The 14898-nt window shown below is 42.8% G+C and overlaps 2 protein-coding genes across 8 annotated transcripts in view; one reads left to right on the top strand and one right to left on the bottom strand.

Moving 5' to 3' along the window:
- The window catches only part of LOC129698109 (centromere protein J-like), a 62760-nt gene that overhangs the window by 45891 nt on the left and 1971 nt on the right, over positions 1–14898 (bottom strand). Inside the window, exon 2 of one of the 6 annotated variants that reach the window (XM_055636994.1) lies at positions 7117–7245. The gene's annotated coding sequence lies outside the window, so the exon portion shown is untranslated. Of the gene's footprint in view, positions 1–2738; positions 3334–5068; positions 5093–7116; positions 7246–14898 lie in introns of those variants that run through there. The other 5 variants (XM_055636995.1, XM_055636996.1, XM_055636997.1 and 2 more) reach the window with 5 other exon arrangements.
- On the top strand, positions 5247–13409 carry LOC129698113 (uncharacterized). Of its 2 annotated transcripts, none has more exons than XR_008723618.1 (2): positions 5247–5985; positions 6424–7107. XR_008723618.1 is itself a non-coding variant. In XM_055637001.1 (2 exons), exon 2 carries the CDS (start codon positions 12447–12449, stop codon positions 13176–13178), a length of 732 nt encoding a protein of 243 aa, XP_055492976.1. In that variant the 5' UTR covers positions 5247–5985; positions 12137–12446; the 3' UTR covers positions 13179–13409. The 2 variants fall into 2 exon arrangements, 1 of the variants encoding a protein (XP_055492976.1); XM_055637001.1 differs by lacking the exon at positions 6424–7107 and adding an exon at positions 12137–13409.

The raw sequence follows: 14898 nt of genomic DNA, 5'->3' as shown, positions 1-14898 counted from the left end.
AGATTGATGGAAGTGTAAGTGGTCCTTGATTATGTTTTTAACGTTAAGTGTATGCGTGGTCACTGGTTGGGGGGTAGAGGGAGGAATGTTTGTGAGGTGGACAGGGCTGCAAACACAATTTTCTGTAATTTCTCGGTCTTGGACAGACCAATACTCACACCAAGCTGTGATGCATCCCAATAGGATATTTTCAATGGAGCATCTGTAGACATTGATAAGAGTCATTCGGGAATAGCCAAATGTTCTTACATTTTTGAGGAAGTAGATGTATTACTGTGTTTTGTAGTCTGTAACATCAATGTGGCTGGACCAGGTCAAGTGTTATTTTACACTTAGAAACTTGTCGATGAAGTTAGTGCAGAGTTTGGCTGCGCAATCGTGTGTGTTAAGGAAGTACAGTTCAGGGCCTGTCCCACGAGCATGCGACCTGCATGCGGCAAGCGCGACCTAAAGGGTCGGTCCCACCAGCATGCGGCAAGCGCGACCTAACGTGGTCGCTTGAGCCGTACTGCATGCGGCAAGCGCGACAAACTAGAAGCGGGGCCGCGCGGAGGTGCCCTAAACACGGCATATAACTGGGCGCTCGATCTCAGGCCTGTTGCCTCCATTTTCAACATTGTTTGTTTTCGGAGCCCCACTATCGGTGAGGCTAGCTTTTCACAAAACCATACGGCTCCGGAGATCGAGAAGTGCCGGCCCCGTTTGGCCGTACAATCAAGCGACCATGTAGGCGCATGCTGGTGGGACCGGCCCTTTAGGTCGCGCTTGCCGCATACAGGTCGCATGCTCGTGGGACAGGCCCTTTAGGTCGCGCTTGCCGCATGCAGGTCGCATGCTCGTGGGACAGGCCCTTTAGGTCGCGCGCTTGCCGCATGCACAGGGCGCATGCTCGTGGGACAGGCCCTTAAGGCATGACAACACATCCTTGTGGGGCACCAGTGTTGAGAATTATCATGGAGTATATTTTATCACTTATTCTTACTGATTGCGGTCCAGTTGCATAAACCTTATGGAGGTGCGATGACCACACCCAAACTGCTCTTCCACTGTAACACCAGTCAAGTGGTCAGGCTCATTTCGCAACACAAGTAAGTAAGTTTATTGGCCAAGTATTCACATACAAGGAATTTGCCTTGGTTCTCAGCCCACAAGTATGTAAGTTTATTGATCAAGTATTCACATACAAGGAATTTGCCTTGGTGCTCCATCCACAAGTAACAACATGACAAGGTCCTGTGTAGTCAGGTTGGATTATCCACATACAGTTTCAAGAAACCCCTTTAGATACACCTCACAAATTTTGATCTGCCTAGGCCTTTGGCACTGAGCAAGTACCAGTCAATAAACGCTGGAAGTTAAAGTAATTCACTAAGACAACTCTGCTGCTTCAGCAACTTTCAGTAAAATGTCTATATATCTGATCCGGCACATGCCGCTTCTTATTGGGCGAACTGTAGTACAATCACATTACAGTGGTTGTACCTTTCTTATTTCTAAGATCTAGGTATGTTACAAAACCTACCTGAATCGTCATTGGGAATCTGCCCACAGACAGGTCCGCGATTTTGGCGCTGTATGGAGGGGGTGTGTTTAAAACGCACACCCCAAACTGCTAACGCTCTTCCACTGTAACACCAGTCAAGTGGTCAGGCTCATTCCCAACAAAAGTATTATTAAGTTTATTGGCCAAGTTATTCATAATTTTAAAACTAGATTCCGCAACCTCTCGCAGCCCCAGGGTTTTATAAAGCCCAATTAAAGGTATGTACCTTATTTTTATTGCATATATATAACCCTATATTCAAGTTATCTATAGCGAGTAGGAATTTGGGTTTTATATCCCGCAGTAGTTTTTCTCGGCATTTGAGGGCACTAATCAGCGTGCTGTCACGGTCTGGCGCGTTCACATGAACCCACTAGAAGCTGATTTAAATGGGCATTTATTTAGATACACCTGAACACTAAATTTTCCATCTGCCTATAAATTATGTAAATTAGATATTAAAATCATGAGCATATTGTGAATTATTTGTGAAATTTGGACACTTGGCTATTTAAAAAGTAATCTTTCCTTAAGAAAACTCTTTTGACTATCCAAGCAAGCTTTTTTGTAAAAAATCAATAGGGAACAAGATGCTAATTTCCGGGTATGAAAATGGCCATAACTTTTTTAATACTTGAGATATGAAAGTGAATTTGGTGTCAAATTAAACTTATTGTTATGCTTTATCTGATGGGATAAACTGCAGACTTGATTTTTAAAATCTCAAAATTTTGTAACATTGCTATAAGATCTACCCCTAATTGTCTCAGCAGACAAATGCTCCCAATGTTACCTTGACAGTCGCTCTGTTTAGTAGCAAAACTCCTCCGCCTATTTTGTCACCCTCTCTTTCATATCTGAAACATCAAAACCGCAGAGCAATGACTGAGCTACCAGTCATGTCCCTCTCACAACTACGTTGCCGCAATGGCCACAACATAATAGTCTCAAGCAAAGATCTTATAGCTATAAGATCTTTAGTCTCAAACACTGATCCAGGCTCTAAATGAATCTGATTTCCTCACAACACTCCTTGCATTAAAGTAGCACTAGGTCCTCTAGCACGGTATTTTGCTGAAAGTAATAAGTTCCGTGCTGTTGTCGATCTCAGTATCTCCAACATTATTTTACATATTTCCAATTACCGTCAACAAGTGTACTCGTCAACATTAAAACACGCATCACCATAACAAACCTCAATTTGCACGACTGCAGTCGTTCAGTTTAACCCAGGGCTGACTGACAATCCGAGTATTAAATCGTTTCCTTTAGTTTCTGTGCAGCGTAGCCTGCAGCTAGCACGCGCACGAGCGACAGTTTAACGGACAATCCCAACAGTCCCGGGCCACGCTCAAATCTGCCGCCATTTTGAAACGTTATCCCGCCGTCAGCACCAACGGTCCGCTCTATGATCTTTGGTCAGCACTGCGCAATGTGTACCGACTCTGAGCATTCTGGGATTGTAGTCCTATCCTTGGCGCCTGCTTTCGAGAAGTACAATCTCTCAAAGATAAATCCTTCGCCTCTGCAACGTACACCGATGGTTGCAAACTCTTAAAATGTTTAGATGATTCATATGTGAGCCAGGCATCGTTAGAGTTTTACATTCGATGGAGTCAGTATCATTTCCGTGTTATTACACCTTCGGCATTATACATTTCGGATTGCCTCAGACAAAGATCTTATTGGCCTCAGACACTTACATTTCACCCGGATGGATAAAATGCAAGTTGATTTTTATTTGGAAAATTAAGGAAGAGTAGAGTAATTACCAAATGAGAATCTATGTATTTTAGGCGATTATTATGAATATTATTTATCTAACCTCATTGGAGACCAAACCCCCCCCCCCCCCCGCCGCCCATCTTTAATCAGACTTTACTGGACTTTATCTTGCACTAAATGTTATGGCATTTATTGCGTACACTGGAGAATTCGATTGTAATCACGTCTCGTTTTTCTGCTGACTGCGCTGGTTAATACGCAACAAAAACTTTCCACTGTCCCTCGGTAAACGTGATAATACACTAAACTAAATTAATCAATGCCCGACAACGAATAAAATGATACAATGTAGCAATGTTACAGCATTTTGAGATTTTTAAAATCAAGTCTGCAATTTATCCCATTAGATAAAGCGTTAAAAAAAGTTTAATTTGATACCTAATTCACTTTCATATCTTCAGTATTTAAAAAGTTATGGCCATTTTCATACGCGGAGATTAGCATCTTGTTCCCTATTGCTTTTCCATTGACTTAACTCAAAAGCTGTGATCGAGGACAGTCAAAAGCCCATAACTTTCTTAAAAATTAAGAGAACTGAATGACATTTTCAGTTATTATAGATAAAGTTAAACGCTAAAACAAATAGTAAATACCCAACAAGAAATTCATATTCATCAGTTTCATCAAATCAATTTAATCAATTCATCTAAATTCAATTACTAGATCTAAACATCTATCCACTTCTTAAGAAAAGGTTAACATTTTTAAATAGCCTAAGTGTCCAAATAACATTCACACAAGAATTCACAATATAGCATGAGTTTTAAATCTCACTGTCATGAACTTATAGGCCAAATGAAAGGAATTTAATGTTTAATTCCCATAAATTAATCCAGAAACATCCACTCAAAATATAATCAAAATTATTGTTTTTTTGCACAATACATGTGACTCAAACTGTTGTGAATATTTAGTTTAAAAATAAAAATCATGGAGAGAGAATAACACAAAATATAGACAATTTAGATGGCTTATGACATGTTGTCCAAAAAAAATGTCATTCTTAAACTACTTCATTAATAACTAATTCCCACAGCAGCCCTGGCATCAATCTACAGGTATTCTCTTTATCCCATCTCTATCCCCACGTTCTCTACACACGACTCACTTTTAGTTCTCTATTTCCTAGTCCTGCCAAGGGGCATTTCCAACCTGAAGTTTCTCAATGTTGTTTGTCCATCCTCTCCCCGTACACTGCCTGATAGAGCAGGTGTTCATGGAAATGGTCGCCAAGTGTAGGCTTGGTTTCACCAATGCAAAGGAAGCCACATCAGGAAAACTGAATGCAGTAGAGGAGGTTGGAAGGCATTTCGGCAACCTTCAAAGATCCCACCACCTGTCACATCTACTGATTCCCACCCCTTTCTGTCTTCTGCAGATACTGCTCCCTTTGCAACTCCTTGCTTCATTCATCCCTCCCCACTCAAACCATCCCTTCCTCAGGTACCTTCCCCTGCCCCTGCAGGAGTTGCAATACCTTTCCCTATACCGCCTGCCTGGGACATCACCTGTTCTTCCAAGTAAGAGATGTTCATGTGCACCTCCTCTAATCTGATCTTTTCTATTCTTACTGTCTTTTCATCTCTAGTATTTGTCCAATCACCCGCCAATCAACCCTCCCCCCTCACCCTCTATCTACCTATCACTTGCCAAGCTCTGTCCTGCCCATCCTCTATTCTACCTTTCTCCCTCCAACAATCAGGCTGAACAATCCCAACTCAAAACATCCACTCGACTGACCCGCAGTAACTCCGGCACTTTGTCTTCCTTTGCTTTTGAGTCAGGAATGCACAATTTCTAAAATGGTGTGGATGCATTTTGTTTCATTGAGAAGCAGGTAAAGATTTTTGTGTCAGAAATTAATCAAATTGTACTTGCTGGAAGTTCTGCTTGCCAGAAGTGCTGATGTCTGCAAAGTCAGTGATTGAAAATAAGTAGATAATGGCTGATGTCAGGAAATGTGCTTGAGACAAAGAAGCTTGAGACAAAATGTGCTTGAGACAAATTTATAAATGGGCAAACATTTATAAATGTGTTGTTTAGCAGCTGCATTATTTCTTTGTATCAGAGCAACTTGTAACACCCACCCTGCAATAACATTTGTTATCTTAACGTTGATACTTACTACCCATTGCCCAAATACATGATGAATGACAAGCTGAAGATAGTTTTGATATGTTATAGACTTCAGTACCAGTAGACTCCATAGGTCAATATTTACTTACTATAACATAACCCATTACAATGACCCACTTGTCCCACTGATGTTACTTGTATACCATCAATGAAAAAAATTGATTTAACCTTATTAGGTGGGAAATAAAATAATGGTGGTGAATTTCTTCTCATGGCCCTCTTTCTATAGGTATGTTACAAAACTTACCTTCAGGGGCGCTGCAGTTCTGCCACTGGCCGTCTGCGCGACTTTGGCGCCTTTGAGGGGAGGGGGCGAGGTTAAAGTGTGTTTTTTCTCCTACCTGTCCTGGATATATTTTCTCGGAGTACAAGCTTTTGCTGAAGAATTGTTCCGACGGCCGTTCTGTGAATTTTTTTTTTTTTTTTAAATCGCCCGACAAGTTCAGCGCTGGAGAAATTTAAAAATCAGCTTCTAAAGCCGTCAACGCCGACAACGGGGACGGATTTCACGTACAGGACAGGTAAAGGAAAGCCGTTTATTTTATGTATAAAAGTGCTTCTTAATATGCCTTTAATCCACATTTTACGTTGCAAAACGGTGATTTAGGACCCATACGAACCGGCAGTATTTTTCCTGCCGATACGGGGTTTAAATTCACCGCAACCGCAACGTTCCAAACGATCGCGTTTCTCAAAAACCCACTCGTAAGATGGTTAAAATGGCCATTAATTTGCGGGAATTAAACACTAAATTCCTTCCATTTGGCCTATATTTACATGACAATGAGATTTTAAAATCATGTTATATTGTGAATTCTTGTGTGAATGTTATTTGGACACTTAGGCTATTAAAAAATGTTAATCTTTTATTAAGAAATGGATAGATGGTTAGATCTAGTAAATGAAATTTGTAACTAGCTGCAATTGGGTAACTAACTAATTATATGCTTTAATTTCAGGTCATCCAAGAAAGATTGTTTAATATTTGTTTCAGAATGCTTCAATCTATAATAACTGAAAATTTATTTCAGTTCTCTAAATTTTTAAGAAAGTTATGGGCTTTTGACTGTCCTTGATCACAGCTTTTGTGTTAAGTCAATGGAAAAGCAATAAGGAACAAGATGCTAATTTCCGAGTATGAAAATGGCCTAATCTTTTTTAATACTGAAGATATGAAAATGAATTAGGTGTCAAATTAAACTTCTTTTTATGCTTTTTCTGATGGGATAAATTGCAGACTTGATTTTTTAAATCTCAAAATTTTGTAACATTTTCTAACATTCTAACCAAAAATAAAACATTTCTGATGTAAAGACAAATCTATTATTAAATCTAGATTGTTAAATGAGTGCTTTAATAAATTTTACTGCAAGCACTAGAATCTTTCATTTTAATTGGACGATCACATTCAATAAAATAAGGATTAATATACTAGAGCTATTATGCTTTACCTACTAATCTTGGTTAGAGTCATTTACTAACCTTCAATGATCTGAAAAATGCCCAAATTACTTAAAATAATATCTTCTAATAACTTTTTCTATTATCAGGACACCTCACTCTATCACCCGTGTATTTATTCTAATTATCATTTCTAAACAAGGCATTTTCAGATTATTTCCTTGATCCCTCAATATACACAAATAACTTACTTACTTCCGTTCTTCCCCATGTACACAATTCTGTGTAAAAATCATTCCAACACAATGGCATTTTGGTTTTCCATTCACTGTGATGTTCTGTTGATCTGCCCAATCATTCTGGCATTTGCTTTCAAAAACCTAAAATGAATTTAATTAGGAAATGAAAGTCTTGATTATTGTGCTATATAAAATAAGCTTTGGTAATGTTTTGTAAATTTGTAAGTCCTTCTGAGTAGTGTCTACAACAATACACAGTAAACCAGATGTCTAACCAATGTAATAGAAACATAGAAACATAGAAAATAGGTGTTGGAGTAGGCCATTCGGCCCATCGAGCCTGCACCTCCATTCAATATAATCATGGCTGATCATCCAACTCAGTATCCCGTACCTGATCCCTTTAGCCACAAGGGCCACATCTAACTCCCTCTTAAATATAGCCAATGAACTGGCCTCAACTACCTTCTGTGGCAGAGAATTCCACAGATTCACCACTCTGTGTGAAAAATGTTTTTCTCATCTCGGTCCTAAAAGACTTCCCCCTTATCCTTAAAATGTGACCCTTTGTTCTGGACTTCCCCAACATCTGGAACAATCTTCCTGCATCTAGCCTGTCCAACCCCTTAAGAATTTTGTACGTTTCTATAAGATCCCCCCTCAATCTTCTAAATTCTAGCGAGTACAAGCCGAGTCTATTAAAGTCTTTCTTCATATGAAAGTCCTGCCATCCCAGGAATCAGTCTGGTGAACCTTCTCTGTACTCCCTCTATGGCAAGAATGTCTTTCCTCAGATTAGGAGACCAAAACTGTACGCAATGCTCCAGGTGTGGTCTCACCAAGATCCCGTACAACTACAGTAGAACCTCCATGCTCTTATACTCAAATCCTTTTGCTATGAATGCTAACATACCATTCGCTTTCTTCACTGCCTGCTGCACCTGCATGCCTACTTTGAATGACTGTTGTACCATGACACCCAGGTCTCGTTGCATCTCCCCTTTTCCTAATCGGCCACCATTCAGATAATAGTTTACTTTCCTGTTTTTGGCACCAAAGTGGATAACCTCACATTTATCCACATTATACTGCATCTGCCATGCATTTGCCCACTCACCCAACCTATCCAATGTGAAGGCATTGCCCCAAAAAATCTTTTAAAGTAATGCACCATCTTTAACTCCCATTTTCTAAAATGCTTCCACTGCCAGCTTCTAAATTTGTTAATATTTTCCCCCATGACTGTTTGAATTCATTCTGTCATGTTTTCACTTAATCACAATGAAGAATACAATTAGATCTTCAGTACTTACCTGTGATGCATCAAGTTCTCATCCAAAATCTATCCAGTAATTTATTGTTTAATTGACCATCTATAACAATTCTTCTCCATTTCCTTAAATCAGTGGAACAATACTTTTTTTTTTACTGACGATCCAATTATAGCCAGACGATTCTTTCCATTAGTTTCTCCCCGTACCCCATTTACTTTAGGTACCAATTTCTAGCTCTTCTATTTTATATTATACTAGACCAAGTGCAGACCCGTTGGGTCTGTTCCTCCAACGTGCAGTTGCGGGGAGGGGGGGCAGCAAGTGGCGTCACACACACTAACTACCCCCCACACACATGCTAATTACCCCCTTGATATTATATTAATATTATCAATTTGCTCCTTTTACCCCACAACGGTCCTATCTACTGACGCATTGCCCCCAACTCGCCGGTGCTTCTAGAGAGGGGGGGGGGTAGAGAGTGAGGGCAGAAAGAGAAGGGGCAGAGGCAGAGAGAGAGGGGCAAGAGACAGAGAGAGAGGGGAGAGGGAGGGAGGGTGGGAAGGGAGGGGGAGAGGTGGGGGGGAAGGGAGGGGAGAGGTGGGGGGGAAGGGTGGGGGGAAGGGTGGGGGGAAGGGAGGGTGAGAGGGGGGGGGGAGGGGGGGGGGGGGGGGGGGAGGGGTGAGAGGGGGGCATGGAGAGGGGGGCATGGAGGAGCGAAGGGGTGAGGGGGGAAAAGGAGGTGGGGAGGAGAGGGGGGGTTGTTACCGAACTGAACTCACCGTGGAATGAATCCACTCTGCTGCTGAATTCTAAGTTGTCCCTGCCTTCCCTCTGGAAGCCTCCTCGCCCCCATCAGATGCCGAGTTCCCAAAGACCTGGTTAAACGCGGGGGCCACTCACGGTTAAGTCTGTGAAAGCGGCCCCATCAGAGACTGTGAGACCCTGACCCTGGGAGGGGGGGGGGGGGGGTGGGGCGGGCGGGCATGATCTTGAGTGAGCCTGTGGGCTGCCACCGAGGACGGAGAAAAGCAGCAGCGGGGGGAGCAGCCGATCTGAGGCTTCTACCAGCGTGACCAGAGTGAGCCGGGCGGGGGGGGGGGGGGGGGGGGGGGGGGGGGGGGGGGGGAAGTGGAGGAGACCCGGGCGGCAGCAGCCATTATGGTCGCGCGGGGCACGCGATTAGAAGGTGGCCAGTGAGAGGCAAAAAAATGAGTGTGGGGGGGGGAAGGATTTTATTAAAAATGTACAGAAAAATTACTAAATTTAATGAGGAGTGGATTTGCGAATGTAAAAGTAAAATCGCCAGCAAAATGGTAAAAATCTCGGCGTTTTTGCGTCTGGTTTTCGCGGAGTAATGAATCAAAGGCAAAATCAAAATGACATACACCCACGCACACAGAGTTTTAAAAGTATATAGATTATATACTGCCAGTGTTGGTAACATTACCTTAAGATGTCAGGCATGTAGGCAGTTGCCATTCAACTCTCTCATCACTGCCACTCTTGGTTGGAGTCATTATTTATCCTAAACAAACATTGGGTAACCAAAGTAACCACCACCTTCCTAATGCCACCTACGTAGACTAAATCATCTACATAATATTTATTTCTTCCCTGGATGGCGGGACTGTCATATGCTGAAAGAATGGAGCAGTTGGGTTTGTACACTCTGGAGTTTAGAAGGATGAGAGGGCATCTTATTGAAACATATAAGATTGTTAAGGGTTTAGACACGCTAGAAGCAGGAAACATGTTCCCGATGTTGGGGAAGTCCAGAACCAGGGGCCACAGTTTAAGAATAAGGGGTAAGCCATTTAGAACAGACACAAGGAAACACCTTTTCTCACAGAGAGTTGTGAGTGTGGAATTCTCTGCCTCAGAGGTCGGTGGAGGCAGGTTTTCTGGATACTTTCAAGAGAGAGCTAGATAGGGCTCTTAAAGATAATGGAGTCAGGGGATATGGGGAGAAGGCAGGAACGGGGTACTGATTGCGGATGATCAGCCATGATCACGTTGAATGGCGGTGCTGGCTTGAAGGGCCGAATGGCCTACTCCTGCACCTATTGTCTATGACTCTTAACAAATAATTACAATTAGATTGCATTTGGTACATTACCAGATGACTGTGAACACAATTGCCACTCCTTTGGTTACTTAAAAAAAAACATCCACCTTGGTGCCTGTTTTCACACTACTTTGAATATTCTGACTCATAATAGATATTTGAATATTATCTTTTGCGGTAATTTGAATCAGTGAGATCATCTGGTACTCCCTTTTCAGGATCTTCACCAAGGCTTCATATAACTCTCACTCTGACTACACGGTACTAGGCTGACTTTTAGTCCATGCCTACTGTAACAGACTTCGGAGGATATTCAGAGCTTTGGAACTACCTGCATGTTAGCATACTTTTAGAACTCACGAATATCATTCAAACGGGAGCACCCAACACCCCTAAACCGTATACTTCGTAAATCACAATCATATCAGCCATCTTAGATGGACACAAATACCTTTTCGGTCTGAAAAGGATTAGTTTATTGTCACATGTGCCAAGGTACAGTGAAAGCTTTTGTTGTGTGCTACCCAGTCAGCAGAAAGTCAATGTATGATTACAATCGAGCCATTTACAGTGTACGTGATAAGGGAATAACATTTAGTCCAAATGCAAAGTTATCAACCTGCAACATCACCTATTCCTTTTCTCCAGAGATGCTGCCTGACCTGCTGAGCTACTCAAACATTTTGTGTCTATCTTCGAGATAAACCAGACCTGCAGTTCCTACACACACATGTTCAGCCACCTTAGAACTCCAAAGTGAATGCAAATCATCCTCAACCAAAGGGATTACCCAATGTAACTAGTTAGCCAAGAAACAAATACCAGAACATTTGTAAAAAAAGTTTACTTGCCATCTTATTGCTATTAATTTTTTTTTTAATCGTTGACACAAACTTAAGTACACATGCGTTCTTTGAAAAACAAGGCATGTTCAATAAGCGAGCGGTATCTCGATAAACGCAAGGAATCATGGAATTTGTCAAAGGTCATTTGGGATTTTAAAAAAAGCGAACGCAGCGCTGTGCAAACTGTGTATACATTGTTAACTATTCTACCAAGGAATTAATCTAGAATTCTGTCAACTCAATAGCTTCCTTTCTTGTTCTGCTGTTCACACACAACTTACAGTGCCAGTTCTAGTTCAGTTCATTAATCTGCAATAATGAGATATTCAAAAAGTTAAAGAATTTATTATTTTCATTTAATCCTTAATGTGTTTGCTACGTGCGAGGAATTTACTACATTTTTCACCAGCAAAGTAAAGAACATCAGAACTAATATTTTCCCTCCCATCTGTGACCTGGCTGTCTCATTGGTCTGTTCTTCAAAATTAGATTGTTTCCAACCCGTTACTCTACCCTCCCTTGTAAAACTGGTCACCACCATGAAACCTACCACCTGCCCCCTCGACACTGTCCCCTCTGCCCTTCTAAAGGATGTCATTACAATAGCCGGTCCCAGCATCCTCGCCATCTTCAACAGTTCTCTGGCCACTGGCACTGTTCCTACCTGCTTCAAGCATGCAGTGGTCCAGCCCCTCTTGATAAATCTAACCTCGACCCCACCTTGCCAAGCAACTACAGACCCATTTCAAAACTGCCTTTCCTTTCAAAAGTCCTTGAAAAGGTAATTTTAAGCCAACTTATGCCTTACCTTCACAAAAATACTATCTTGAAAACTTTCCAATCAGATTTCAGGGCACACCACAGCACAGAGTCTGCCTTGTTGAAGGTACATAATGACCTACTGCTCACCGTTGACTCCAGCGACTGTGCAATCATGCTCCTTCTCGACCTCAACGCAGCATTTGATACTGTCGACCACACCATCCTAATTGATCGTCTCCGGTACGGGGTTGGTATTGATGGCACAGCCCTGAGCTGGTTCATCTCCTACCTCAAAGGTAGGAGTTTCTCTACTAACATAGGCAACTCTCATCCCCAGCTAGCCTCTGCGGTGGGGTTCCACAAGTTTCCATATTTGGCCCCATTCTCTTCTCCATGTATATGCTCCCCTTAGGCCAAGTCATTCAAAGGCACGGCATTTCCTTCCATTGCTACGCAGACAATACACAACTATCTCCCCTGAAGCACAAAAAACGATCAAATCTGCTTAACCATATCCGCTGTCTCGAGGATATAAAGTGTTGGATGGCCCAGAACTTCCTCCAAATAAACAAGAGTAAGTCTAAGGTCATCCTTCTTGGCCCCTCGGACTCAATCAAAATGATAGCAGGCCTTGGAAGCCTTACCCCATTACTCAAACCTCACGTCAAAAACCTTGGCGTGATATTTGACTCAGCATTGAAATTTGACCAAGAAGTCAATGCCGTGGTTAAAGCTAGCTTCTTCCAGCTTCGGACGATAGCTAAAATAAAACAATTCGTCCAGTTTGATGACCTCGAAAAGATCATCCACAAATTTATCGCCTCCCGCCTAGATTACTGCAACTCCCTCTACACTGGCATCAGCCAATCTTCCCTGCCCCGCCTGCAATTGGTCCAAAACGCCGCAGTGAGACTACTGACGGGCACCCGAAAAAGGGACCACATCACCCCGATCCTGGCCTCTCTCCACTGGCTCCCTGTGCGGTTCCGAATAAATTTCAAGATCCTCCTTTATGTCTACAAAGCCCTTAATAGGCTTGCCCCCACCTACATCTGCTTACCCACCACACTACCTCCAGGTCCTCAGATCGGCCGACTTGGGGTTACTGAACACCCCACGGTCTAGGCATAAGCTCAGGGGCGACTGCGCTTTTGCGGTTGCAGCTCCTAGACTGTGGAACAGCATCCCTCTTCCCATCAGAACTGCCCCCTCCATCAACTACTTTAAGTCGAGACTTAAAACTCATCTTTACTCTCAAGCCATTCTTGACGTCCTCTGAGTGAGGGCTATATGTATGTATTTATGTATGTACTTAATCTATGAACCAATGTTGTATAACGTTAGTACCCCCACCAATGTAAAGCACTTTGGCCAATGAGAGTTGTTTTTTTTAATGTGCTATATAAATAAAAGTGACTTGACATGCTACTGGAATAAGAAAATATTACCCTGTACTTGTGTTTGAAACATTTTATCTTTATTCATAATTTATGTGTAAAATATATTTAATCCGAGACAGGCAGCGAATGTATCAGTGTGATGTGGGCTGATGCTTTACCTGCAGGCGGTATGAATCTACCGTTAAGGCAAAGATTCATCTCAAAGGAAAACTGAGTACAGGGTTGGCCCTGTGAAGGAGCCACCAATCTGATATAAGACATTTAACTGCAAAATGCCTGCCCTTTAGTATTGGATAGATTGAGTGGAGGGTCTGTGCTGTTCCAAGTTTGCAATGGTTGCGGTGCGTTTCCCCCAGCCATCTTACCCAGCACAGCTCAGTTCACCAGCCCTTGTTAGCAGAGGCTCTTTGTGCAGATGTTACCCGAAGCCCAAAGGTTTTGTGGAGGTTCTGCATTAGGATCGGGCACACTGCAAGCTAGTGAGAGGGCTGTCAGATCAGCCCAGGTTGCTGAGTGGCGGAAGGGCGGATTTTAATGGGTCTATATTAAACTGTTCCATCTGTGCGGCATCGCCAGCTCTCTCTGTCCCAGATCCCCCACCCCAACTGTCGACAATGTCTGACTGAGAAAATGCTCCCACTAATATTACGGGTTGGCTCCACGTTTGCCCACTTGCTGGGGCAGGCAGCGCCTCCTTCAAAGGGAGCAAGAACAGGTCCCGTCAGCTGGGGAGCTGCGACTCACTCCTGAGTGAAGCCTCTAGTTTGGCTGTGGTTCAAATTGCTGCAAATTCTCATAATTATCACCGCCTGGTCACCCGGACCCAGCTCCCAACTGTGTGCCCTGACAGAGTGGAACCAACCCCAGAGGTTAATGCGATAACATTTTTATTTAAGCCAACCCACCTCAAAAGTTTAACCAGCCTGTTCGAATGCAATCTGAACTTTCCAACCTACCCCCCACACAGCACTTTCTCGTTACCTTCAATCCAGGAAGATTGTTTAGATTGGAATGTAAGGACTATCTCAAATTGGTTGGCCACACAACTTGTAATTCGTGTAAATCAAGGGTCGGCAACCTTTTCTACTAAGGGGCCAGGACATATGTCCATGAGCGGATGGCGGACCACATCTATCACGTGTACACATGGAACCCGCCCCAGATGGCAGGCATCAAATCACGTGTTCACGTAGATCCCGCCCCTTGGAGGACGCCACCCAGAGCACTGAGCTCAAATAGCATACTCACTCGTCCCCGGTGTACTGAAAACCCCAATCCCGACAGTGAAGCTCAGACACGGAAGATGCACGGCCGTACCGACGGCTTTGCACAGAATGCGGTACAGCCAAATCACCTTCCAAATTCACTCCAGCATTTTTTTCTACCATCGATTTTTACACCATCCGCAGTTCTTTCTTAAACATTCCAGGTACCGGAGATGACAG

This window comes from Leucoraja erinacea, chromosome 6 (genome assembly GCF_028641065.1).
Source record: "Leucoraja erinacea ecotype New England chromosome 6, Leri_hhj_1, whole genome shotgun sequence".
In the NCBI taxonomy this organism is placed as follows: Eukaryota; Metazoa; Chordata; class Chondrichthyes; order Rajiformes; family Rajidae; genus Leucoraja; species Leucoraja erinaceus.
This window is presented reverse-complemented; position numbering and strand designations above follow the sequence as displayed.

Bases quoted from the DNA above. Each gene is read 5' to 3' on its own strand.
- LOC129698113 (XM_055637001.1), top strand. From the start codon at position 12,447: ATGTATATGCTCCCCTTAGGCCAAGTCATTCAAAGGCACGGCATTTCC.